At 43.1% G+C, this 24,431-nt stretch overlaps 1 protein-coding gene across 3 annotated transcripts in view; it reads left to right on the forward strand.

Moving 5' to 3' along the window:
* Positions 1–3,008: 3,008 nt before the first annotated feature.
* The window catches only part of VGLL4 (vestigial like family member 4), a 154,996-nt gene continuing 133,573 nt past the window's right edge, over positions 3,009–24,431 (forward strand). For 2 of the 3 annotated variants that reach the window (XM_080816800.1, XM_080816798.1), the window contains exons 1-2: positions 3,009–3,436; positions 18,050–18,126. Coding sequence is in view for 2 of the 3 variants with exons in the window: in XM_080816798.1 (XP_080672924.1) it covers positions 18,063–18,126 (64 nt within the window). In the remaining variant the exon portion in view is untranslated. Of the gene's footprint in view, positions 3,437–4,343; positions 4,524–18,049; positions 18,127–24,431 lie in introns of those variants that run through there. The other variant, XM_080816799.1, reaches the window with a different exon arrangement.

Consider the following 24,431-nt stretch of genomic DNA (forward strand, 5'->3'; position numbering starts at 1 on the left):
AACAAACGCCCTGTACCCATCACTTGGCTTCAACCATGATCAATTCAGGGCAAATTTTGTTTTTTCTCAACCTCTGCTCACCTACCTCCTGGATTTTCTTTCTTTCTTAAAAAAAAAAAAAAAAAAAAAAAAAATTCTGGGGGCACCTGGGTGGCTCAGTTGGTTAAACGTTTGACTGTGGATTTTGGCTCAGGTCATGATCTCAGGGTCCTGAGATAGAGCCCTGCCTTGGGCTCTGCACTCATTGGGGAGTCTGCTTGAGGATTCTCTCCCTCTGCCTGCCCCCACTCCTTCCCTCTCTCTCTAAAATAAATAAATAAATCTTTTAAAAAGGTTTCTGGGGTGCCCAGCTGGTTCAATTGGTAAAGCATGCAACTCTTGATCTCAGGGTCCTGAATTCAAGCCCCACATTGGGTCTAGAGTTTACTTAAAAAAATAAATTTCTGGTGCATTTATAAAATCCTTGGTTTGAAGCACATTTTCATTAATGGTCCCTGTACAACCTTTGTTTTTTCAGTTAGCTACTTCAGCAAGTTTTTTTTTGTTTTGTTTTTAGAAAGTTGCCCAGTGTATTTTTCCTAAAGCTCCCTTCCCCCTTTTTAAAAATTATGGTAAAATACACATAGCACAACATTTACTATTTTAACCATTTTTAAGTGTGTGGTTTAGGCATTCATATTGTTTTGCAACCATCATTTAAGTGGTTATTGTTAATAGTGAACCTGTGAATCCACCATCCAAAAGTGAGGAGCTTGATGATAACCTCCATCTAACCAGTGACCCCTCCCACCCATCCAATGCAGTCCCCTCCCTAGGTAATTACCACTCTGAATCCTCTGGTCATCATCCCCTTATTCTTTTGTATTAGTGTTACTGCAGGTGTATGTTCTCCTACAATTCTTTTTCATTTTATTTGTAACATTACAAAAAGGATATTATGCTGTATGTAATCCTTTGGGACTTAACTTCTTTCACCTAATATTGTCAACGCTCATCCCTATTGGGGCACCTGGGTGGCATGGTAGGTTGAGCCACAGACTTGGCTCAGGTCCTGATCTCAGGATTGTGAAATCAGCTCAGCATGGAGTCTGCTTGAGATTCTTTCTCCCTCTCTCTTTGCCCCTCCCACTTGTGCGCTCTCTCTCTCCCTCTTTCTAACATAAATAAGTCGTTAAAAAAAAAAAAAGATTCATCCCTATTGTTATGTGTTAGCATATGTCATTTGTTTAGGCTGCTGATATCCCATTGTGTGAATAGTCTATGTATCTGACATGTTCCAGTTCCAGTCTTGAAGGCACACCCCCTTTTTCGTAGGATAACTTGAGTGTGTCTTTCTTCTGCACAACTAAAACAGCCAGGCTCAAACAACCATGCTTCGATGTTGCTAGAGCAAAGTCACACTAATGCTGATGTAAGGGAAGCAGTGAGATTAATTCTTGGAAAGGTCGAAGACTGGTCACATCCATGAGAAAAGACCCTCTGTCCCCGTGATTTATCTGCAGAGTAAGGTTTGCACTGAGCAGTGATGGAAATTAAAGAGGCAGCTTTAGGACCTCCACACTGACCCCAAATGGAAATCATTTAGCAGCATACAAATGGCAGAATTGTCATAAAAATCAAATGAGATAATGATATGTGGGAACACTTTGTAAACCCCAAAGCCATTTTATAAATGTGTAGTTGTATTATTATTGCTATCATTATTCATCTGCATTATCTGGGCAAATTATATTCCCATCCCCCATGTTAAAATGGGTGTCTGTTTATAAGGTGCCACAGCAGGACTGGATTTAAGGTAGGAAGAGTGAAGGAGGAAGATGTGAGTATTCATTCAATATTCTGCGTAATCCTTGGTCCCTGCAATGGATCTTCAAGGTAAGAATTATCTGTTTTACAGATGAGAAACCTGAGCTTGATGACATACCCAAAATCCTATAACAAACACAAACAGATTCAAATCCAGGTCTGTCCAAATCTCAAGCCCTTTTTCTGTCTTGCCACACTTCCTGAAATCTGCCCATACAGTCCTCATTCTTTCCTCATGCCCTGCCCTAACTTGGCAGGATGGAAACCTCCTCTTTATGATCTTTTCAGGGTGGTTTTTTTTTCCCTCCTTGTCTGAGACTAGTGATGAAGTAACATGGAGTCTAAGTAAAAATATCCAAGTAAAAATATCTTTGGGAAGACTAGGAGCCTTCCCAGCTTTAATCTGTGAATTTTAATCTGGGGACTGAGAGACCAGGGGCAGCTATGCTAGGGTTGACTTGTCACTTGGGTTCCCATTTACAATCGGCCTGTGTGGCCTGGAGGAGAGTGTATTTCACCAGAGGCCATAAGACCCATGTTCTGGTACAGGCAACACCTCTACCTGCTTTAGGGAGAACATCTACTCTGGCTGTAAAATGGAACTATTAATACCTGTCCTGCTACCCAGGGGTGGGGGGCTAAGATCAAATGAGGTAATATGTTGTGATCTGATATGATCAGATTAGGTCATAGATGCCATAAGAGTTTAAAAAAGGCAAAGCACCGCCTCTCTACCCCCTCCCCCAGCATTAATGTAAGCTGGTATTTCTTTTTATTGTTATCATTGCCTCTCAGCAGAGCCTTCTCCCAGGGAAAGCCCTATAGTAGCAGGAGCTCCTAATAACGACCCAGGTTTGAGAACAGCCAGAAGGCGAGCAACGCGAAGCCATTTAAAGCAAACCAGAGGAAGTCCAGTCTCTGACTATTTATTTTATGAAGTTAGCGGCTGGATATGTTAAGCAAATGTTTTCTTAATTGTGGCAGTACGAGAAAACAATGGGCAAGGGCTGCCGGAGACCGGAGTATCAGGCCTCCACCCCCTCTAACCCCCCTCCTCCCAAATCTCTAGAGAATGACAGGAAAAAATTAAAGACAGGGCTTTTCTTTTCGTGGTCACATGTCTACGCTGCTGCTGTAATAAGAACCTGCACCAATTAGAAATGTTTCACCTCCTCCCCTCTGCCCCTCCCCGGGCACATTTCAGAGCAGCCGGGGTTGTGGACTCCTGGAGTTTGCCAAACACAGCAAATACTGCTGTGTGAGCGGCTGGAAGGGGCTCTTTTCACTCCCACCTCCCTCCCTCCCTCCTCCGCTCCCTCCCTTCCACACTGTTTTCATTTACTAGGACTTCCTCCTCCGGGCGAGGGAGGGGGAGGATAGACGCTGCTGGGCGCCTGGGGCGTGAGTGCGCGCGCGCGCGCGTGTGTGTGTGTGTGTGTGAGAGAGAGAGTGAGAGAGAGAGAGACAGAGAGAGACAGAGAGAGACAGAGAGGAGTGAGTGGTGGAGTGTAAAATGCTGTAATGGGAGGAAGCCGAGCCGCGTCTGAGTGTCCGGGACTGCAGCGGCCGTTCTGATCGCAGTGGCACCTGAGCACACACTTCCCCGAGCAAGTGCGACCTGTACCTGCAGGTACGTGTGGCCGCCGGCCTGTCTGGGCAGTCTGGCTTGGGTGTGTGGGTAACGATAGAGTGAGGCAGCGGTCCAGGTCGGAGTCCCGGGGAGCGGGGAGCCCGGGGTGTGCGGGAGGCACTCGTGTGCGCTGAGGTCCCGCGGGTGAGCCGGGTGGGAGCGACCGTCCCCGGGCGCCGGAGGGGTTGGACGCCCCGGCAGCGGCTGCTTCTCGAAAAGGGGACGGGTGCGGGTCTGAAGCCGAGGGCAGCAGTGGTGCCGCAGGTCGTGCTCAGAGGCTCTGGCACTTGCCGGCCGCGCGTGGCGGGGAAGGGGCGGCAGGTCCAGTGGGTGTGGAGTACGGCTCAGCCGTGGACGTTGGTGTCACGTGTGCTGTGTCCATTGCTGCGTGGGCCCACCGTGTGCGTGTGGGGAACGTGCCCGGCCCACAGCAGCAGGCACCTGGGCGCGCACAAAAGCTTCGTTTGTGCGTGTACACTCACTGAAGGTGTTCCACCGGCTGGGCCTTGAGGGGCATAGATGTGTGTGAGATGCGGGGTCCTCGCGCCCTCCGGGCCTGGCGCCTCCTCCCGGGGGCTCAGCGCGGCTCCGGGCCCCCAGCGGCGGTTCCCCGCCCGAGCGCGTCCGCACCCGCCGGGTAGGTGCGAGCCGCCGCCGGGCGTGCGGCGGGTGGGGGAGGGGAAACACGCCTCTCCTGGGTGCGCGAGGCCCCGCCCCCGCCTCCCTGCCCGCTCACCTGGCCTCGGCCGCCCACCTGCTCGGTGGGAGGGGCGTGTCCGGGGGCGTGGTCTGGCGGGCCAGGCGGAGCCCGGCAGTGCCGGGCTGAGGGCGGGCGGCGCCTCATTCCAGGGATTCCTCGCGCTTCCGCGCTCGCGTCCGCCGGAGAGCCGGCTCGGCGCGCGCCGCCCGCGTGTGCGTGTGGGTGTGCGGAGGGGGAGTCGGTGCGGGAGCGCGGGCGCGAGCGCGCCTGTGCGTCGGCGCGCCCTCGGAGTGCGCCCCGCGCGCCCGGCGGTCCCGCCTCCACCCCGCGGCTGCCCCCCACGGGGCCCGGCCGGCCCGAGGCGGGCCAGCCCAGAGCCGCCCGGCGGTGAGTGCAGGAGGACCCGGTCCGCGAGGGCTGGCCTGCGGGGGAACTCCGGGTGGGCTGACTCGGGCAGGACTGAGGACGTCCTCGTGGAGGGAGGCGGCGGCTGGTTTTCGCGGGGCAATTCGAGGCTCCGGCTTGGAGCCGAAGCTCCAGGGCTCTCAGAGGGAGGTCCGGCTCCTGGGGGGATCCCGCGAGCAAGGCGTCCTGGGAGTGCAAGGCACGGGGCTGGGAAGGGGGCTCGGCGCGCCCTGTAGACGCTTGGTCCTGGCCAGCGGCAAAGGAGGGCTGGGTGCAGGACTGCGGGAAGGGGCTAAGAATGGGCAGCTGGGACGGGTCTCTCTTTTCTCTTCCTATATACTCCCTGACCCTCTCCAAAACAGAACGGCACACTCTTCCAGCACCGAGTGCAGGCCTCAACGAAACGCAAACGTCTTTTCCTTTTTTTTTTTTTTTTGCTTTGCTTAAAGTCTCCTTTGATTCCTGACACTGAGACATTGAAATGTCTTAGGTTAGGATGACAGTACTTGCTGGGGCTATTAACTTAGTTTCTTTGCACTTTACTGGCATATATTCGTCTATTTAATGTTGGAGATTTAAGAAATCGGTTTCACTTTGATCATTGGTGCTGTGTGTTTGCTGGTTGTATTTCCTTCTTTGTGGTTAATAGGAACCAGCAGCCCCAGGGCCACTTCTAGTTTTTATCGCAGCTGGTTGCTCCCTGTTTGAAAGGTACTATCTTCCAATTTGTAGATTTTGCAGATCTTTTTCTAAATCCAAGAATAAAGGCTTGCATTTGTTTCCTCTGAACTTTCAAAGACAAAACCCAGAAATGATAGTTTTAAGGTCCGTTTTGCATACCATTTTAGCATACCAAACTTTAACTCTTTCCTCTAATCCACTAACTTGCAATGTTCATTGTTTCCTCCTTGCAGCTCATGACTGTGAGGAGTAGCGTGGGTAGTTGAAAGAGAGCTTTGGGGTCAGTGCCTTAAGGCTGTACCGATGACTCGAACTTGGAACAACTTGTTTATCGTCTCTAAATCTCAATGCTTTAATTTTAAATAATGCATTTAGAAATACTTTCCTTCAGAAGTTTGTTGTCTTATACTCAAGACACAATTTTGTGTTGGTTGATTGTTTTTCTTCTGTGTGTTTCCTCTTGCATCTGGCTGAAAATCATCTCCCCCATGGTAGAAATGATGTAAACCCCTCAAACAGCTATTTGATTTTCGTGCACGTTTTATCCCAGGCTGATTTCCCCTGCCACTGTTTTTGTCACAGTTTGGGGCAGCTTGCTTTTGCTTTCCATTTGGAAGCTAATGCAAACTAATTTTTATGTTGAACAAACACAATACAATTAAGAAGATAATTCTGCTATAAATAACCATGGACTACATTCCAAAACTGTGAATGTTGTAGTAAAAGCAGCTCTGGCTTATTTCTGGAGATTTGATTTTAACTCCAATCTCTGTCACCTATTAAGTTTGTGACCAGAAGAAGTTACTTCTACTTAATCTTTGTATTTGATTTTCTTTCCGTGAGAGGGTAATAGTATTTGTTCCCAATATATCACAGAAGTTCAGGAATTAGAGGGAATAATGTGCTTTGAAAGTAGTTTGTATTATATTATAGAAGCCTTTAAAGATTTGAGAGAGCTTCTTAGTGACAGTTGTTGCCACTTCCCCCAACTGATTTAGAACTATGAGTTTACCTGAAGAGTTTAACCGTTCTTACAGACACGATCATTATGAAACCAAAACTTTCACTTTCAGATGTTCTGTTTGACAAGAGTGCTGTAAGGGGAAATTCCTTTTAACTGCTTATGGAGTCAGCCTTGTTGAGAACCTCTGGTGGTTGCCAAAACAAATCCCAAGGAAGATTTTGTGTCTTTTCTCAGCATCTTTGCTGGGTAGTTTTGCCATGCAGGTTCTAGTTTGTCTTTGTGAAATATAAGTAAAGTAACAATGACTTCATAAAATAATAAGAGTTGTAAATTCAGGAGGTAAAAGTCACATACATTGGGGAAAATTTTAATGTAACTACAATTTCGACACTGTAGCGGTTTTAACACACATCAAGTCTGGTGTTTGGCCTGTGTTAGGTAAGCTCTTGCAGAACCTGGTGAGAGAAAATTTTTGTGTGTTAAGTTTGTGCATAACTGAAGCTCATTTGTGATTGTTTTAGAGAGGCCGTCTAAACTAAAGGTAATGAAGTCGATATGTGAGAGCCTAATAGAGAAGAAGGAATGCTGCCAACAGTATGTAGCCATTTAGATTCTGACCACGTTAAAACAACTACAGCAACAACAACTGCTTAGAAATTGGATTGCCAATGGGATGTCTGGGTGGCTCAGTCAGTTAAGTGTCTGCCTTCGGCTTGGGTGATGATCCCAGGGTCCTGGAATCAAGTTCCGTATCGGGCTCCTTATGGGGAGCCTGGGGAGCCTGCTTCTCCCTCCACCTCCTGTTCCCACTCCTTGTGCTCGTGCACGTGTTCTCTCTCTCTCTCTGTCTCTGACAAATAAATAAGATCAAAAGAAGGAAGGAAGGAAAGAAAGAGAAAGAAAGAAAGAAGGGAAGGAAGAAAGAAATGGGCTGCCAAATGTTGAGAGTATAAACTGCCAAGGTAAGAAAGGCAGGAGCATAAGTGGGAGGTGCTGAAACCAGAAAAATTCTTGCTACCTGGGACACAGTATGACAGCTGCTTTGCAAAGGAGGAAAACCTTGTAGAATGCATTGTCTCATGCCTCAGGTCTGATAACCAGATACGGTGCATCCTTGGATTTCTGACTTCATCTGCTTACCAAAATTTATTTGGAAGCCTGAAGCTGAACTGGCAAGACTTTCTCTGTCACCCTGCACATGCACCGAGTGGTGAAAAATGAGTCTCCCCAAGTGCACACTTCTCAGGCGAGGTCAGACAAGGCAAACTACTCTGACTTCTTGTCTGACTTCTTGCTCTCACACTGTACTCCCTACCTGTGATCTATTTAGTGCCATATTATTCTCCTTTGGGGGCTTTTTTTTGGTTTTGGTGTTTACAGTGCCCCCCCCCACCAGCATAGTGTTCCCAGGAGCAAGGAGGCTGTGATGTGCCTTTTAGAAAAAATACATGGTGAAAATATGTGCATTAGATAAGCTTTATTCAGGCATGAATTATAGTGCTGTTGGCCGAAAACTCAATGTGAATGAATCAGTAATAGATATCACATAAGGTGTCTTTAAACAGAAACACACCTAAAAACAAGATTATATGTTGATCAGTTGACAAAAATGTAACCAGTGGCTCAAAGGAACCTAACCATGTGCTTCCCCTAGGAGCAGTGGCTCAATGTTCAGTAACTCAGCGTTCTGGGAGACTTTAGAGAGCATGGCTGCGTGAATAATGAGAATTGAGCATATATACTGATGCTGATAACTAGAGTGCTTCCTAATGGTATAATGTGTCATGGGTTAGAAGGCTTTATCTAGGCTTTAATAGGCTGAGTTGAGATTTTGGAACAGTGGACAGTTAGATTTAGATATTATGGGAAGTATGCCACTTTAGACTTTGATGCAAATTCATGTCTCTCATTCTTGGGGGTAAAAAGTCCCTGAGAAGGATGCCTGGGTGGCTCAGTGTGTTGAAGATCTAACTCTTGATCTTAGCTTAGGTCTTGATCTCAGAGTTGTGAGTTTGGGCCCCATGTTGGGCTCCACTACTTAAAAAAAGCAAACAAAAAGAAACCCCAAAACAGGTCCCTGAGAGGAAGGAGGCACGTTAGGACTTGTGAATAGGAAATTCTAAGTTTCCAAATAAAAGAAATGGCTGGAACAGGCATATCCAGAGTAAACTAAAAATACCAGCCAGTTTCCTTTATTTCATATGCTGTGCTGTAGGAGGCTGAGGTCTTGGAAATGAAGAGACAGATTCACAATAGGCTAAACACGAGGAAGAAAAGGATACTTCATTTTTATCTGACAACAGTGTCAAGAAATGGTGGGAATTGGTAGTCTGCTCAGAAAGTCCAGACTTGAATTTTATTTTCTTTTACTTAGACACATGTTAGTGCGGGCCCACTGTACAGTTCCTGGGGGATCCTTTGGGGGAGATGAGTAGACTTCAGCCAGCAATGAGGATTTTTCAACCAGCACCAGGCAGTCTCACATCAAAGGTCAGGAAATATGCTGTAACCTAAGTTTAGTTTTGCAACATTGGGCTTGTTATATACATGACTCTCAACTGGCGCATGAGTTAGCTTTCATACTGTCTGTGCAGGCTTAGAGCTGACACTGATACCAAACTGTATTACAGGACCCGAGGATTTAGTTTCTGCATGGTAGCACTGCTTGGCAGCTCCTGTTGCCAGGGTCATCAAGACGACTAAATATCATATCCCGGGGGAGAGGCGGTCAAAGGGGTCCATAGAGCCAAGCCTTGGGCCATTTTAGCATCAGAAAACCTGAAGTGGTTGAGTTGAGCGTTGGTTCAGGAGTTTCCATCCAGAGTGGTACCCTTTACTCAGGCTCCGCTGTCTGGGATCTCAGTCTCTATTGAGATGATGGGAGGTGGAGACCAGGAGTAGGCAGAGCCAAGTTGATGGCAGGCACCTGAACTTACCTGTTTCGCCATCTAACGAATCCCACTTTGGAGGACCAGAGATGGACGGCTGCCCAACCCGTAGACTTCCTCCTGCAGAGCTTTTGTAGGAGGGGCCTTATATAATTATGGAAAGGGTATAAGACTGTCCCACCTTGCCAGGTTTTATTAGTTTTCTAGGACGGAAGGACTGCCATCAGCTGACTCTTATTCTGGGGCTTCTGTTTGAGATTGGTAAGCACCTAAAAGCCCAACTAGGGATTTTATACATACATATTTTAAGTTCTCTGGAAATACGCATAGAACGTTTAGGTAGATTGTTCAGATTTAATACACTTGGCCTTGGAATAGATTTTCGGGAGTGGCTATGAGTAGAAGTGAGAAACCGGGTGTAAGTAGAAGCTGGCCAGGCCCTGACATGGTACTTCGTGGGGTGCTGTACATTATGGCAGCAGGGGTCAGTTGCACACACCAGCCCTATGCCCAGGTGAGGAACATAGGCCTGGCAGAGGATCTGTCTGTTCATGCTCTTTCTTTGGCAGTATGACTTTTTTTTTTTTTTTTTAAAGATTTATTTATTTGTCAGCATGTGTCTGAACAGGGGGAGCGGCAGGGAGAGGGAGAGGCAGGCTCCCTACTGAGCAAGGAGCTCAACCCAGGGCCCTATTCCAGGACCGCGGTATCATGACCTGAGCTTCAGGCAGCCGAAGACCGACTGAGCCACCCAGGCATCCCGACAGTATGACTCTTGGAAGAGTGTTTTGAGTAAGGGTTGGCCTGTCTTTAGTAGTGTGGTGTACAGTTTACAGTTGTGAGAAATACAAATAAGGAGCAGATTTGAAAATATCATTCACTGCTCCCTAACAGTTATCCATGGGAACTCAACAGCAGGTTCTCTTGAGCGTGACTAAGTGGAAACTGTCCTTCCTAATACTGAAGAGCCTGAAGCCTTGAGGGCTTCCCTTTAATTGCTCTGTAGCTGTGGAGCAGGTGGTGGCCGGGGTCACTAGTTCTACTCTCAGAACCCGCTGACTTCGAGCATTTTTCCACCTGGTTTGCTTACCATTCCTGGGACTCCATGCCTGTCTCTCCTCAAAGAAAGTAAAATACGCCGTTTTCTCATTTGTAAGAGGGGAGGGTTGGTTTCCCTTTGCTCGCTTTAGAAACTATGAAGTTATTGGCTGATGTATCTCAAGGTATAGGGGGAAGAACACAGACTGGAAGTCTTGCCTTGGTTGATGATGGAAGGGATTTCTTTTTGGGAAGGGAGGTATAGCTTAATAAAACTAAAAATAAATAACTGCTTTTCTCCAGAAGTCTTTATGAAAATCAGCTTAAGTATAGTAAAAATAGCACGGATGGTGAGTCAGGGGACTTGGATTCTGGTCTTAGTTTCTTCAGGAAGTCACTTACGTTCTCGGCACTTGGGTTTTTCATCTGCAGAAGAATAGTAATAATCCTCTTTGGCCAACTTACGGCGAGAATCCAGTGAAGTAACTTACGTGAGTGTGTTTTGGAAAAGCGTGTGCTCTACAGCCTTATATGGTGGCCCGATGGGGATGACATGTATTTCTCACTTGAGTTTCATTGTATCATTTAGTCCACAGGACAAGTTTGTGACTTAAGAAGTGAGCAACATTATTGCCAGTTTCTTTAGGTGAGGGACCTTGGGCCTGGAGAAGTTAAATGGCTGGCCCATACAATCAGGCTTAGGCTTGTAGAGCAAAGCCTAGACCAAAGCAGTGGTTGTTGACTGAACAAGTGCAAGTGTTAAAATAGGGCTCAAGTCCTGGCTCCATTGATTTAACAGATGGTAAAGTGTGAAAAGAAAAAAAAAAGATCGCACAAATTAGATATTTTCAGCAAGAACATGGAGGAATGGTTGAGAATTGGGTGTTAATGGGAAGAATGTGTGTTGCAAGAAGTTAGTGGGGCATCAGCTGGACACACTATGGAGAAGAAAACAGTGAGGAGGGTAATGATCATCTGTATGATGTGCCCAGAGTCATGCTTCCATGTGGCTGCCGGAATCTGGTGATGATTTGGTCTGAAATTGTATTTCAGTTGTCCTTCTCACTGAGATGGACAGCTGGCCAAATTGACCACAATGTGATATGCATTTGATGTAAGTTACTTCTGTAACGTCTCTGTATAGTTTTTGTTTTGTTTTGTTTTGGATATAATTTAATAGAAATAGGAGATACTCAATGAAAGCCTCTAAATTCTTGATGGCCAAAAGGACCATAACCCCCTGCTATGGTATAAGGGTTCATACTCCTAAGCTTGCCCTCCAGTTGTGCTTTATTAGCTGAGGCTGGTTTAGATTATCCCAGGAAGTGGCCCTGATTGCAGGGGATAGAGGGATGGAGCAGGGCCAACAGGAGTTAGAGATCCTGACTAGCATGCATTTGGAAGCTGGAGGTGTCATCAGTATCTCAGGATAGTGATGTCTTCCTGTTTGTGTTTTTTGGCCAAATGACAGTGTGGCAGGAACATCAGGAGGTTTGAATGTGCTTCTCCCCACCCCCACTGGTTTCCCGCCCTTGCTAGGATGGTTGCTCCATGTTCCCCTAGTCTTCCCCAAATTAATACAGTAGTCAGGCCACCATTCCTGGCAGAGCCACGGAGTGAGGCAGGCCTGGTGCTGTAGCTTTCACCTGGGAAATCTCCTTAGCACATTTCTGTAACATATCTTGAAATTCTGTTCTCTTGCCTGAAGTAAAAAAAAAAATCGAATACACCCTGTGATTCTGTTTCCAAGATAGGTGCTTTTGTCCTCTTGTTGATCAAAAAGGGACAGTTCTTTGTGGAAGTCCAAAATAATGGCATTCAAATATATAGCTGAGCTTTTCATTAGCACTGAATGTCCCTACATTTCAGTAACTTTAGAACTGATCTGTTATTCTCTATTCTCCACCTTAAGCTTTTTATTAGTTTTGGCAATAAGGGAGCTCGAAGTAGAGCATATGGGCTGGCAGAGAAAATACAGACCATTGCTTGCAAAATGAAACAAAATGTATGTTCTGTTCATGATGACTTATGGTCATATTTGTCAGTCATCCCCAGGAAAGGTATATGGATAGACTGGAAATGGGTTGCAAGAGGGTAGAACACCTTCGCAGGTGCACATGATGTCTTTTTCCAAAACCACTTTCTTTTCACTTGAATGATGTTTTGTTTCAGTTGTGAGCATTTCAAGTTATTGCATTTTTGGTTATCATGATACTATAAAGTGAAAACCATCACAGAAAGGAGAACGTGCTACTGGGATATACTTGGCTTTATTTTCTGGATGCTGCGTAATCTTTGGCAAAAGGTAGTAGATGATTTATGGTTCATAAAGGATACATGATAAACCAGGCGTCTCTCTCCCCTGTGTAAGACCATTCAGCCTTGCACTGAGAATAAAGTCTCAGTTTGTCATACCCTGCCAGTCACTACTTTGCCCCACCTTGTGGCCTCTCTCCTGCGTTCCCTGAACTGAGGTCATTCCCTCCACATCTCCAAGCCCAGCTTGGGTCTGTCTTGTGTGTTTTGCAAACGCTCTTTGTCTCCTTCCCGCCTGCCTCCCTTTGCAAGACTAATTCCTCTCCTTGAGGTCTCAACTTTCTTTCATCTCAGAGACATCGCCATGTAAAGTAGTGGTCAGTACCCTTTTTCAAAACATTTACCATCATCGTTTGCAGTTTATTTAATATGTTTGCCAAAATTTTGACAAAGATTAATACATATAAAGCCCATCCACTTCTCATAACACCCTGTGAGGGTGGTAATAGGAATTCATATTCCCACTTTACAGATGAGGAAACAGACCCACAGAGGTAAAGTCATTTTCCAGGGACACACAGATAGGAAGTGGCTGAGCCCAGTTCAAACTCAGATGGTTTGGTGTCTAAAGATCATCCTCTTAAATAACCACTGTGCTAACTTGCCTCTTAGTGTGGTGTGACCTTCCATCAAACACTGTAACCATCGTCTCCCTCCAACTCCCACAACTTTACTAACATGTTTTGTTGTTGTTGTTGTTTTGCGTTGTGAATATTGTAGAGCTGTAAAACCCATAAGGTTTTTTTTTTTAAATTTTCATAAGGTTTTTTAAAAAAAATTTATTACTGTCTTCTTCCACCTGTATTTGCTTAGGTCTTTTGGGGCTAGATAGTTCCTGGCCTTCATCTCCCACCTGTGTATATTGAACCAGCCCCTATTGTCCTTATCTCACACCTGGTTCCTGTAGAAGCCTCCTAACTGATTTGCTTATAGTGACTTCTCACTTCACTCTATCATGTCAAACCATCTTCTCCAGAACTGCTAAACAAGAATCTCATTAATATCAGATCACCAGCCTGCTCAGAGACTAAATACTAGCTGCCTGTTGCCTACTATGTTCAGTGTAAACCTGTCCAGCTAGCCTTTGGTTTGTTCCTACATCCGCCCACATCACGCTCACCCACACTTAGCTTCTCCTGCTCTTAACCAGGACTCTCTGTTCTGACCAGAATGGTCTCAGTTTCCCTGTCTTGGGTTTTCATTCCTCTCTCTGCACCTTTCTTCAGGCTTTTGATCCAACATGATTGTACATGTAAGGATAAGACAGGGTCCTTGCACCCAGGAAATATTCCAACACTGTGAGCCAGGTGAGTAAGAGAGGTCAGAGAGGAGCATGACAGCCTGAGGGAGAGAAACTAGGGAAGGAGATCTTTGAAGTGGCTTTTTGAAGCACACACATGTCTGCTCGAAGCAAAGAGTAAATGTTCACAAGGTATACACTTCAGCTGACACTGATCTCTCTTTTATCACACAATACACACTTTGGTTTTAAACTATATCTTGTCTTTTATTATGCTCTTTTAAATTTGTCTGTTCGTTACCCCATTCCTTTAAAAAAATTTGTCTGTTAACCTATTCCTTATACTTTAGGTTCGCCAATGAGATCATAACTCATTGAAAGCAGAGATTGTATCTTCTGTTTCTCTTTTACTTCTCCCCAGTACTTACCTGAACTCAGGATAATTGCGTAATAAAAATTGGTTGGTTTCATTAAATAAGGCTGCAGCAGATGGCAGGTGCCTTGTAGGTGAACCTTAAACACCTAATCTCTTACCTGCCTGCTTTGAACGTTAAGTTGCTTGGAGGTTTGGATTTCATGGTATCTGAATAAATTTAAATATGTAATGTCCTACGGTGCTAGACTTCTGCATTTACTTCTTTGTGTTATTTGATGTTTTTATGTTTTGGTATTTTGCTTCAGTGCATAACACTTTTGCATATAATTTTCATAACTTAAGGGATATGTTAACGTGTATCTGTTTGAGGTTAGAATTTTCACCATGTGAGAAGAGAGTTAAGACTGTGTGATTGGGACGGGTGTGTCCTTCAAAAGCTTTGTCCTTCAACTTCACCGGGAAATTAAGGAATTTGAGTCTAAATACTGTAATATGGAGTAGAATGTTTATCAGCATTAATCAGAATAAAAGACTTTAAGCCCAGTTCTTGCCTGAATAGGAAACTGACTTAGGTGAAGAGCATATAACTGAGTTCTTGAGAGTTGAGCAAACCTTTTCCTGTCCTTCTGTTCAAACCTTTCTTTGCTTTCTCTACCTTTGAACAAGTTCAAAAGGCCTTACTCTCAAGAGATGATCTTTTCTATTTTACCAAGAAGATTAGGAATGTGAATGTCATTTTTTTTTTCCTTCTGATTTTACTCATGTTCCCTTGTCTCTGGAAGAAAAAAAAAGACATGAACTGTGGTTGATGACATTGCTGTCCTCACTTGACAGCTTGCTTTGACTTTCCGCTTACATCTTCCCCTGCCCCCCACTGCCCCATTTCTGGTATTGCGATTTATTTATTTTCCAACCCCCTTCACCTATCCCCTTCCCCCTCCCCCTGCAACCTCCAAACTGTTTTCTGGCTCTGAGTTTGTTTTCTAGGTTTCACACTGGAACGACTCTCCAGTATTTGTCTTTGCTCATATTTCTAGACCTGTCAGTCTGTCTCTGGTGTTCTCCTGTCCCCACAGCTCCTATAATGCTGCATAGCTGTATCTTTCCATTTGTTTACCTTGCCTTTGGCTTCCCGTTCCATAGAATGGGACTACATGGTGCTACCAGAATAATTTTCATAGAACACGTCGATGACCAAGCTAGTTGTCTGCTTCGAGATTTCAGTGGTTCCTTAACACACACAGGATCAAACCCAAGTCTCAGTTTGTCCACAGTGTGGCCCCAGTCAAAACTCACATCCCTGTCTCTTACTTCCTGTCCTTGGTTTACTCTTTTTTTTTTCTAGCCAATGGGGCAACTTGTTCCTGAATAGATTCTTCTTTTATTCTTCTTTGGAAGAACTTACATATCCATACTTCAGAGGCTCTTGATTCTGTTTTCTCCACAAAGTCTTTCAGAATTCATTTGTATTTTTTTAATATTTTATATTTTATATATTTATATATTATATATATATATATAAATTTATATATTATAAATTTATATTTTAATATTTAATATTTGATTTAATTTACCACAAGTAGGCAGAGAGGCAGGCAGAGAGCGAGAGGAGGAAGCAGGCTCCCCGCAGAGCAGAGAGCCCGACGTGGGGCTCGATCCCAAGACCCTGGGACCATGACCCGAGCTGAAGGCAGAGGCTTCAATCTGCTGAGCCACCCAGGCGCCCCTCATTTGTATTTTTTTCATCTTTATTTCCTTATTTCTGTAGGGCTTTGTTTCTACCACTGTTTTGGTACTTAGCACATCTTCCCTTAATCCATTATTTTCCTAAGTGTTCCCAGTAGATGTTTTAAGTTAAAAGAATGGTGCAATTTGAGCCATCAAAGGAAATGAAATCTTGCCATTTGCAACAATGTGGATGGAACTAGAGGGTGTTGTGCTGAGCGAAATAAGTCAATCAGAGAAAGACAGTTACTATATGATCTCCCTGATACGAGGAATTTGAGAGGCAGGACTAGGGGTCGTAGGAAAGGAAAAAATGAAACAAGATGGAGTCGGGAGTGAGACAAACCATAAGAGACTCTTAATCTCACAAAACAAACTGAGGGTTGCTGGTGGGGGGTGGTGGTGGTGGTAGGGATAGGATGGTTGGGTTATGGACATTGGGAAACGTATGTGCTATGGTGAGTGCTGCGAATTGTGTAAGACTGATGATTCACAGACCTGTACTCCTGGGGCAAATAATACATTATATGTTAGTAAAAATAATTAAAAAAAAAAAAGAATGGTGCAATTTGAGAGATTTCTTTTTTCTTTTCTTTCCTTTTCCTTCCCTTCCCTTTTCCTTTCTTTTCTCTCCATGCCTGTGTTGAGACCCTGAGGTTGAGAGTGACAGGCTCTACTGACTAAGCCAGCCAGGCACCCAAGGGATGGTATGTAGAGAGCTACTATCCCCACTGCCTAAGCCTCATGCAGAAGGAAGGCATAGCAACATATCTGAAGCACAGGAAGGAAAATAAGCAGCTTAATTTGGTTTACTTCAGCATTTCCCAAACTTCTAAAAATTTTTTTTTCTTATAAAATACAAACATATAGTGCAAAACACTTTGGAAAATACTTTAGAGTCTTGTAGGCCTGTCTGTTGTACAGATTGGAAACTCTTTGAAAATAACTACTGGCCTTTTATTATTTTCCTGCCTTAGCACCTCGTAGATAGTTAATGTTTATTAAATGAAGTTGCATTGCTTCTCAGCCTTTTGGCTAAGATCAAGTGTAAATGAAGTTGCATTGCCAGGCAAGACTTAATGTTTCTTTGGAGACCTGAAATATGATATTAACAAAGCAAGCTGATCTGCCATGTCTTGTAACTGACACATATACAGTCAGTACTCAGTGTCTTTAAAAGGGTGTACTTAAGTTGCACTAATAGGGTGTGCCTATTTTCCCAATAATTTTGTGTGTCTGTGTTTGTGTGTTCATGTGTATGTGCATGTGTACTTGTTTAAATAACCCAGAAAAGGAAAATTGGGCAAAGTGGCCTGATTTTCTAGGTTTTTCACCATCTTTGAATCTTTTGCAGTCTTTTCTATGTATGCTGTAATTTAAGAAAACAAAATTTAAAGTAAAACCTAGGCTTATTAAAAAACACAGCACTAGGTAAATTGGTGATGGGTTGTGGTGATAGGAAGTACCATACAAATATGGTATTTTATTTATTTTTTAAAGCATTTTATTTATTTTGGAGGGAGAGAGGCAGAGGGAGAGACAGAATCCCAAGTAGGCTCCACACCCAGCGTGGAACCCAACAAAGGGCTTGATCTCACAACCCTGAGATCATGACCCAAGCTGAAACACAAGAGTCAGATGCTCAACCGACTGAGCTACCCAAGTGCCCCCATAACATGGTATTTAAAAACCAAGGTTCCTATTGGAATGGAAAATACCAGTTAGCATTGGAATTCACAGACCTTTCATGAGTACATCGAATATATAGTGATATGGTCATGCAGAGTCTCAGCTAAGGAGGTGAATGAACAAAACTGTTCAATCTTAGTAATTTTTGTTAAAACTAGTAAACCAACAACACACATCACCACAACAGAATCTCAGACTGGAAGTAATGCTATGTTCATAGAGCAGCCTTTGTTCTGAAGCTGTTTTTTACTAGGTATGTCTGTATGGGCATGTTATTATGCACACACATAAAGGTTTATAAGCGCAAATAGCATGGGCATGAATATTCACAATATTCCTTCTTTTAGCTCTAAAACTAACTGCTTCCTGGAATCAGCTAGGTTGGGCTTAGTAGACAGAATGGAATTTAACCCTTTGCTCTAGCTGTGCCTGGACCAAATCCACTGGATTTCTTCAGACCGGGAAGAATTTCATCCTCTGCCCTGTGATTTGCATGTGGTGGGGGAATCCTTCTAATTGTTAACTACTGCAATTCTAAATGAGTCCTTTGAATTCTCTTTAAGTTCTTTATTCTCTTTTTTTTCCTTCTAGGCTCCAACCAGGAATGGAGACACCATTGGATGTTTTGTCAAGGGCAGCATCTCTGGTGCACGCTGATGATGAAAAACGTAAGTCAGAAACCTGTTTTAAAGTGCTTTTTACCTATGGCCTCTTGTCTCCCGCATTATAATAGACTCATGTGTTTCTCCATGCAGTTCATTTTGGTTGTTTTCTTCAGGGATAACAGCTTAGTACCCTCATTTTTATTTTCAAATGCTAGAACATGTAAGTTTTATAAATTTCATCTTTGGATACTGGAGCTCTAAGGGTTAACTCAAGAAATTCTTGGCCTTTCTGGCTTCCTGGCTCTTGAGTGGAGATAGTCATTAAGTGTCTCTGGAAGTTTAGATAAATGTATGTTGCTTGACAGACTAATTGACCAGGAGAGAATTAGAGGTGGAAAAAAATCAAGATCATTCCTGTCATAGGAATATGCAACGCTTATAATGGAAGACAGTCTTGAAAATTCCATTTGTATCGGTGAGAAAGAGCAAATATTGGGGGAAAATTCACTAATATGGTGGAGGACAGATGAAAGGAAAGAGTACGTGAGATGGTCCTCCATGAGATAACTCCACAATGCGTTAAAGTGGTTTTCCTGCTCACCCTAAGGTATATATATATATATTTTTTTTTTTTTTTTAATTTTATTTATTTATTTGACAGAGAACACAAGTAGGCAGAGAAGCAGGCTCCCTGTGGAACAGAGAGCCGGATGTGGGGCTCGATCCCAGGACTCTGGGATCATGCCCTGAGCCGAAGGCAGAGGCTTAACCCACTGAGCCACCCAGGCATCCCAGTTTATTTGTTTTTAAACGTTATTGTTCAATGTTAAAATTGCTTCCTGAACAATATTTGTGAGAATGGCTGGGAACAAAGTTAAGTGACCTTTTCCTAAACAATGAAATGCTAATAACAAAAGAAATATCTGAGGTTGGGCTTTTATACATTATAAGTTCTTAAAGATGAATTGCTTTCGAGCTTAGTGCTTAATGAATTGGCAGGCTGGAAGGTGCTTGTCCTTAAAATGTAAGCTCTGCCTTTTCGTGGGCCAAGACTTTTGGGTTTCTGAGCCTCGGTTTCCTCATTACTAACATGAAATGGCAACGCTTTAGAAGGTATTTGTAAGGATTCAATGAGGGATTGTATGGATGGTGTTTATCTTAGCTCTCAGCTCCTGATGGGGACTGCCACATTCTGTCCTCTCTTGGCACTTTGTTGGCTTCTGGAAGGATTTATTCTCATCTCTGTATTGATCAGTGTGTCTGTATCCTCCCACTCTCTCCTTCTACCAACACTCTTGCAAGGTTATCTTTAGACTAGTGATTGGACGAGATAACAATTAGAGGTTTTTTGTTTTTTTTTTTTTTCTTTTCAACCTCTTACATAATTTACATTTACTTAGCTTTTGATTGTTCCGAGGATATAACTACCCTTTGGTGTGGTATAATTATCCCTTGCTAAGGCAATTGAAGCTCAGGGATGTTAAGTGTCATTCCCAAGGACACTGAGCTAAGGAGAGGCAGCTCAGGTTATAGGCTTTTATCTAACCCACAAAAACTCCTTTAAGTCTCTAAGATTGCAATACATGTTATTGACTTGAATAGCTAGTTACAAGCTTCATTAAGTATGAAAGTAGTTAATTTAGAAGTTTTTATACTTTATAAGACAGTATTTTAAATTTGTTTTATAATGCCCACGTTTAGTTAGGATTAGTAAAACAAGATGGTATTTATACAAATAAAAAATAGAAGTAATGACCTCAGGACAGCCCTTTGTGTCTTCGGGGTAGAGAGTAAAAGTTTCTTCTCTTTTTGTGCTACTTTCTCAGGTTCAGCCCTGGAACCCAGCTTCAGGGGCAGTGTGTTCAGGCTGGAGACCAATTCAATGAGCAGTGATTGGACTCTTATGTATAAGGGGCATACACAGATGAACAAGGGACAGACACTGCCTTTACGGAGCTGATGAACTTAAATTTTGCAGCTGTAAAATGTATAGTAGGGGGAGACTGGGCATACTTGGTGATAAAAACAGAATGATAATTTCAAGGGCTAGAGGAATTCTTACTTACCTCCTGTGTTTAACACAGCAGTTAGTGATTTGCAGAGTCAGGATCTATGCATATGCAAGGCCAGAATGATCACAGAGTAGACTTTATTCTGGAATATTCTTCTTTGGACTCTCGTGATTCCAGTTGGTTTAGTAATGGGCTGTCATGATTCTGGAATCCCTCTGAAATAATTTGTTTCTCAGGATCCTTTTTTATATTTATTTATTTATTTTAAAAAAGATTTTATTTATTTATTTGACAGAGAGAGAGAGAGATCACAAGTAGGCAGAGAGGCAGGCAGAGAGAGAGGGGGAAGCAGGCTCCTGCTGAGCAGAGAGCCCAAGTCGGGGCTCAATCCCAGGACCCTGAGATCATGATCTGAGCCGAAGGCAGAGGCTTAACCCACTAAGCCACCCAGGTGCCCCCCTTTTTTATATTTAAAGAAGAGGGTAGAAGTCCAAAGATGTCTGTAATCATTATTATTAACATGTAGACAACATTTTTAGAAACTTTTTTTACAGTGGTGGTGCGTGGATCACCACCCATGAGAGCACAGAGTTAAAAAACTAGGCACAGAGTTCAAAAACTAGGTATTTTTTGTTATCTAGTAATGGAAGTATGTGAAAACTTATGCAATTTATAGGCAAAGTTGAGCATTAAGTTCGGAGTCTTCCAGTAGATTTCTTAAGACCTACTTGGGCTTGTTCAGCCTGAATCAGCTTTCTCTGCCCTAGATTAATTCTATTTTAGCTTTTGTTATAAATTGCTGTTACACTTAACATTCTCCTCAACACTTTAAAAAAGTCTTGTGTATGTAATCTGATTTGGGTGTCTTATTACAAACCGAAAAATATTCTACTACTTGAGATCAGTTTCCCGACTCCTGTAGGTGACCTGAATGATTGTTTTCTCTTTGGCTCACAGAGAACCAAAAACTCAAGCATTTTTGAAGATGTTATTGTTTGAGCATTTGAAGAGAACAGTGACTATTAGGACTCGAGTCTATAATACCTGATAGCCTTAAGGCTTCATTATGTCTGCTAGCAGAGAATAAAAGAAATATCTCAATGGTACACTGTAGAGCTGAAGTCAATAGTGAAATGGTGGTTTTGTAGTAACACAATAGTCATTTATCTGGATGGCCTAGAAGGAGTACATTTACTTAAAATAATTATTCCACTGCTCATGAGACATTGATTTAATCAGCATCCAGGGTAATCCTGGAAGGTACTTATGAAAATACAACGTGAGATTGCCCGTTTTACATGTGCTGGAGGAATCTCTCCTTTCAGTCGTGATTAATGCTGGTGCTGGGAAGACCCCAACCTTTTGCTAGGTCTGTTTTTTAGCAGTCAAAATTGAACAAAATTTGAGGGCAGGACACTTAGACACTGAGGTTTATTAGCACAACACTTTGTTGTGTCTTTAACACAATACTTCGTTTTATCGTAATGTGTACAAAATATTTTTGGTAATTTTTTTGGGGTAGGTTCTGATGGTAAGATGTTCTTGTGTCTGCTGACTTCTTCACTTAGATTAAAATAATTTTCAGAAATGTGTGGTTTTGGTTTTGAGGATTTTGGTGGAGGGGATAGCACTTTTCGATCTGCTCTGATGAGCATGCCTACGATCAGAAAAAGCGGGATAAGGTTGGTGTGACTGATGTGGAGAGAACAGGAAAGGAAGGTGGCCTTGGCAGGAGTTGCTGTACCTGCCAGCACCTAGAAATTCACCAGCTCCTCACTTGCGGAAGGTCAGTGAAGTTTGATCATAAATTACCATAATTCTTCCAAGTAAAGCACTGCCAGGCTTGCAACCTTTTCTTATGGGGGGGGGGTCTGATGCCCCAGATGTATGGGATATTTTCATGTATATAGATTGTGGTCTATTTTTGCCTTGAAAAGGAAGAAAGAAGTGTGTCTGATTAATTATAACATAATGGTCAATTGCACTCACTTACTATTTTCTCAGATAAATTTCCTTCCTGCAAGATCGTGACCAGCCTTTGCATCAATAAAGTATCTGGTTGTGGTGTGCACAGGTTGTGGGTACTTTTGCCACCACTTTGCTTTGAGCAGTTCAGCGGGATGGGCTCCCATTTGTTTCTTTCTTCCTCTCCTCTTAAGTCTCCTGTTTTACCTCTCAGCATCTGTAAGGGTGGCTTTCAAACATTTTTGCCAACGCACACAGTACAAAAGCATTGTGACCCTTGTATTGATATATTGACATAAATGATACAAAAGCTGCATGCAACAAAGATTACCCTGATTTGCATGGTGAGCTGCCTGTTTTGTTCTTTATATTTTACTTTATTTAAAGGAGAGTGGGGTCATGACTCATTAAATAGACTTTAGGATCCACTGAGAATTGGGGCCTGCACTTGAAAGAACATGATTCGGTTATATCTCCTTTGTTGGATAAACTTGCTGCTGGCTCCTCCCTTAATGTACTGGGAAGACCTGACTAACACATGGGTCATGAAGGTATCATGAGCACGTCTGAATACTCTGGTATTCAGACATGCTGGAATAGATGGGTGCCTAGACAGGAGTGACATCATCAGATTCTCTTTCAAGAGCACTGGAGGACTTGGCACGCCACTTGTGAGCAAACGTGACTATTCCATTAGAGGCAGTTCCTCCCTCTTTCAGCCTCTATTGTTCCCAAATTTTAGAGGGGTGCTCAAGAAAATGGTCATTCTCCTTTGCTTAAATTTATTTAGTTCTATCTTGTTCCCTAAAGTGTCCTCCTAGCTGTACCATGGCTGTGTTGAGATTGCCTGGTAGACCTTAATTGAGAGGACAGCCGTCTGATCATCTGTAGCCTAATTTGATGGCTTTGATCATTGCATTAGTGATTTTTATTCTTCATAGCTTAACACACCCAAGAGGGATACTGTGTATTTCCGTTCATGACAGTGGCTTATTGTGGCAGTCATTTCCAAAGAGAGGAGGAAGGGGTGTTTGTAAGCATTCTGAAAATGCCTTACCAGGTGATTCTGTTGTTGGATCCCTTCTCCCAGCTCAGTTAATGGTCTCATGATACTGTGGGCAATTCTGGATCTGGATCTTGAAGAAGGAGGGGCTAGGTCCTCCTAAGTGTGAGGTGCTCTAAAATTCCTTGGCTATCATATATTCTTCCACCAAATGCACCAGTGGTTTATATTTTGTCCCATTTCCTCTGTCGTTGTCTCTCTCATATATATGTGCATATATTTGTATATATATGAGTATATATATATATATATATATATGCAGATTATTTTTCCTGAAACACTTGAGAGCAGGAGATATCATGCCTGTGTACTCCTAGGTACTTCAGTTATGTATTTCCTCCACACGAGAACATTCTCTTGCATAATCACAATATGGTTATCCTTATTAAAATGTTACTTGAATATATATATAAGCATAAAACTAGGCATAAAATCTTTATGCATATAGCTCTTTAGCAACTTTTAACCAGAACATGAATTTATAATTTTAAATGCAGCCATAAAAGTTAGCCGTGATATGGTGGATAGTAATCTGCTCCGACTAAAGCCTGTTTCTCCAGTGTGGTCCTGCTTCCATGCTGGGTTTGATTCTTCAGTGTCAGGTGCCTGTACTGCAGAAGTGTCCTTTGACACAGGTTCTTCCCCATGTTGATCTTTGCAGATTCTTCTAAAATACTTCATTGTACAGATGGTGGTGACATAAGTTGGCTTTCTTTTAGTGCCTGTTTGGATTTCATATTAGGCTTATTTCTATCCATTTCTCATTAGGCCAGGAAGAAATGCAGAGAGTCCCTGAAATCATGTGCCAGTACCTGGTTGTACAGTAAATGTCTGATTTTTTTCCCCCCAGATTTTTCTTTTTGGAAGTAAGCTCTGTGGCCCACATGGGGCTCAAACTCACTACCCGGAGAACAAGAGTGCATACTCTCTTGACTGAGTGAGCCATTTGTCCCTGCTTATGTCAGATTTTTAAAGATTCTCATTAAAATAACAACACAAGTTAAAATTCCTCACAGACTTCTGAGCTTTGTCTATGGACCTCAGTTTAATCACTGTATTACCTCCTTTAGTTCTCACAAAAACCCTATTAAGTAGGTATTCTGATTAGTTCCATTTTATAGATAAGGGAACTGAGGCTTGTAGAGTTTAAATGATTTGGATACTAATTATAGTAATTTGTTATACTAATAAATGAGGATCCACAGCTGGTAGTGGCTGTGCTGAGATTTGAACTCAGTCAGTGCGACTCTGAAGCCCAAGCCCATAATTTCTCTGCTGTCTGCCTTCTCATTGAAGACTGGGTTGCTGAGTGAATGCATACATACACA

This window comes from Martes martes (assembly GCF_963455335.1).
Source record: "Martes martes genome assembly, chromosome: 1".
Classification (NCBI taxonomy): domain Eukaryota; kingdom Metazoa; phylum Chordata; class Mammalia; order Carnivora; family Mustelidae; genus Martes; species Martes martes.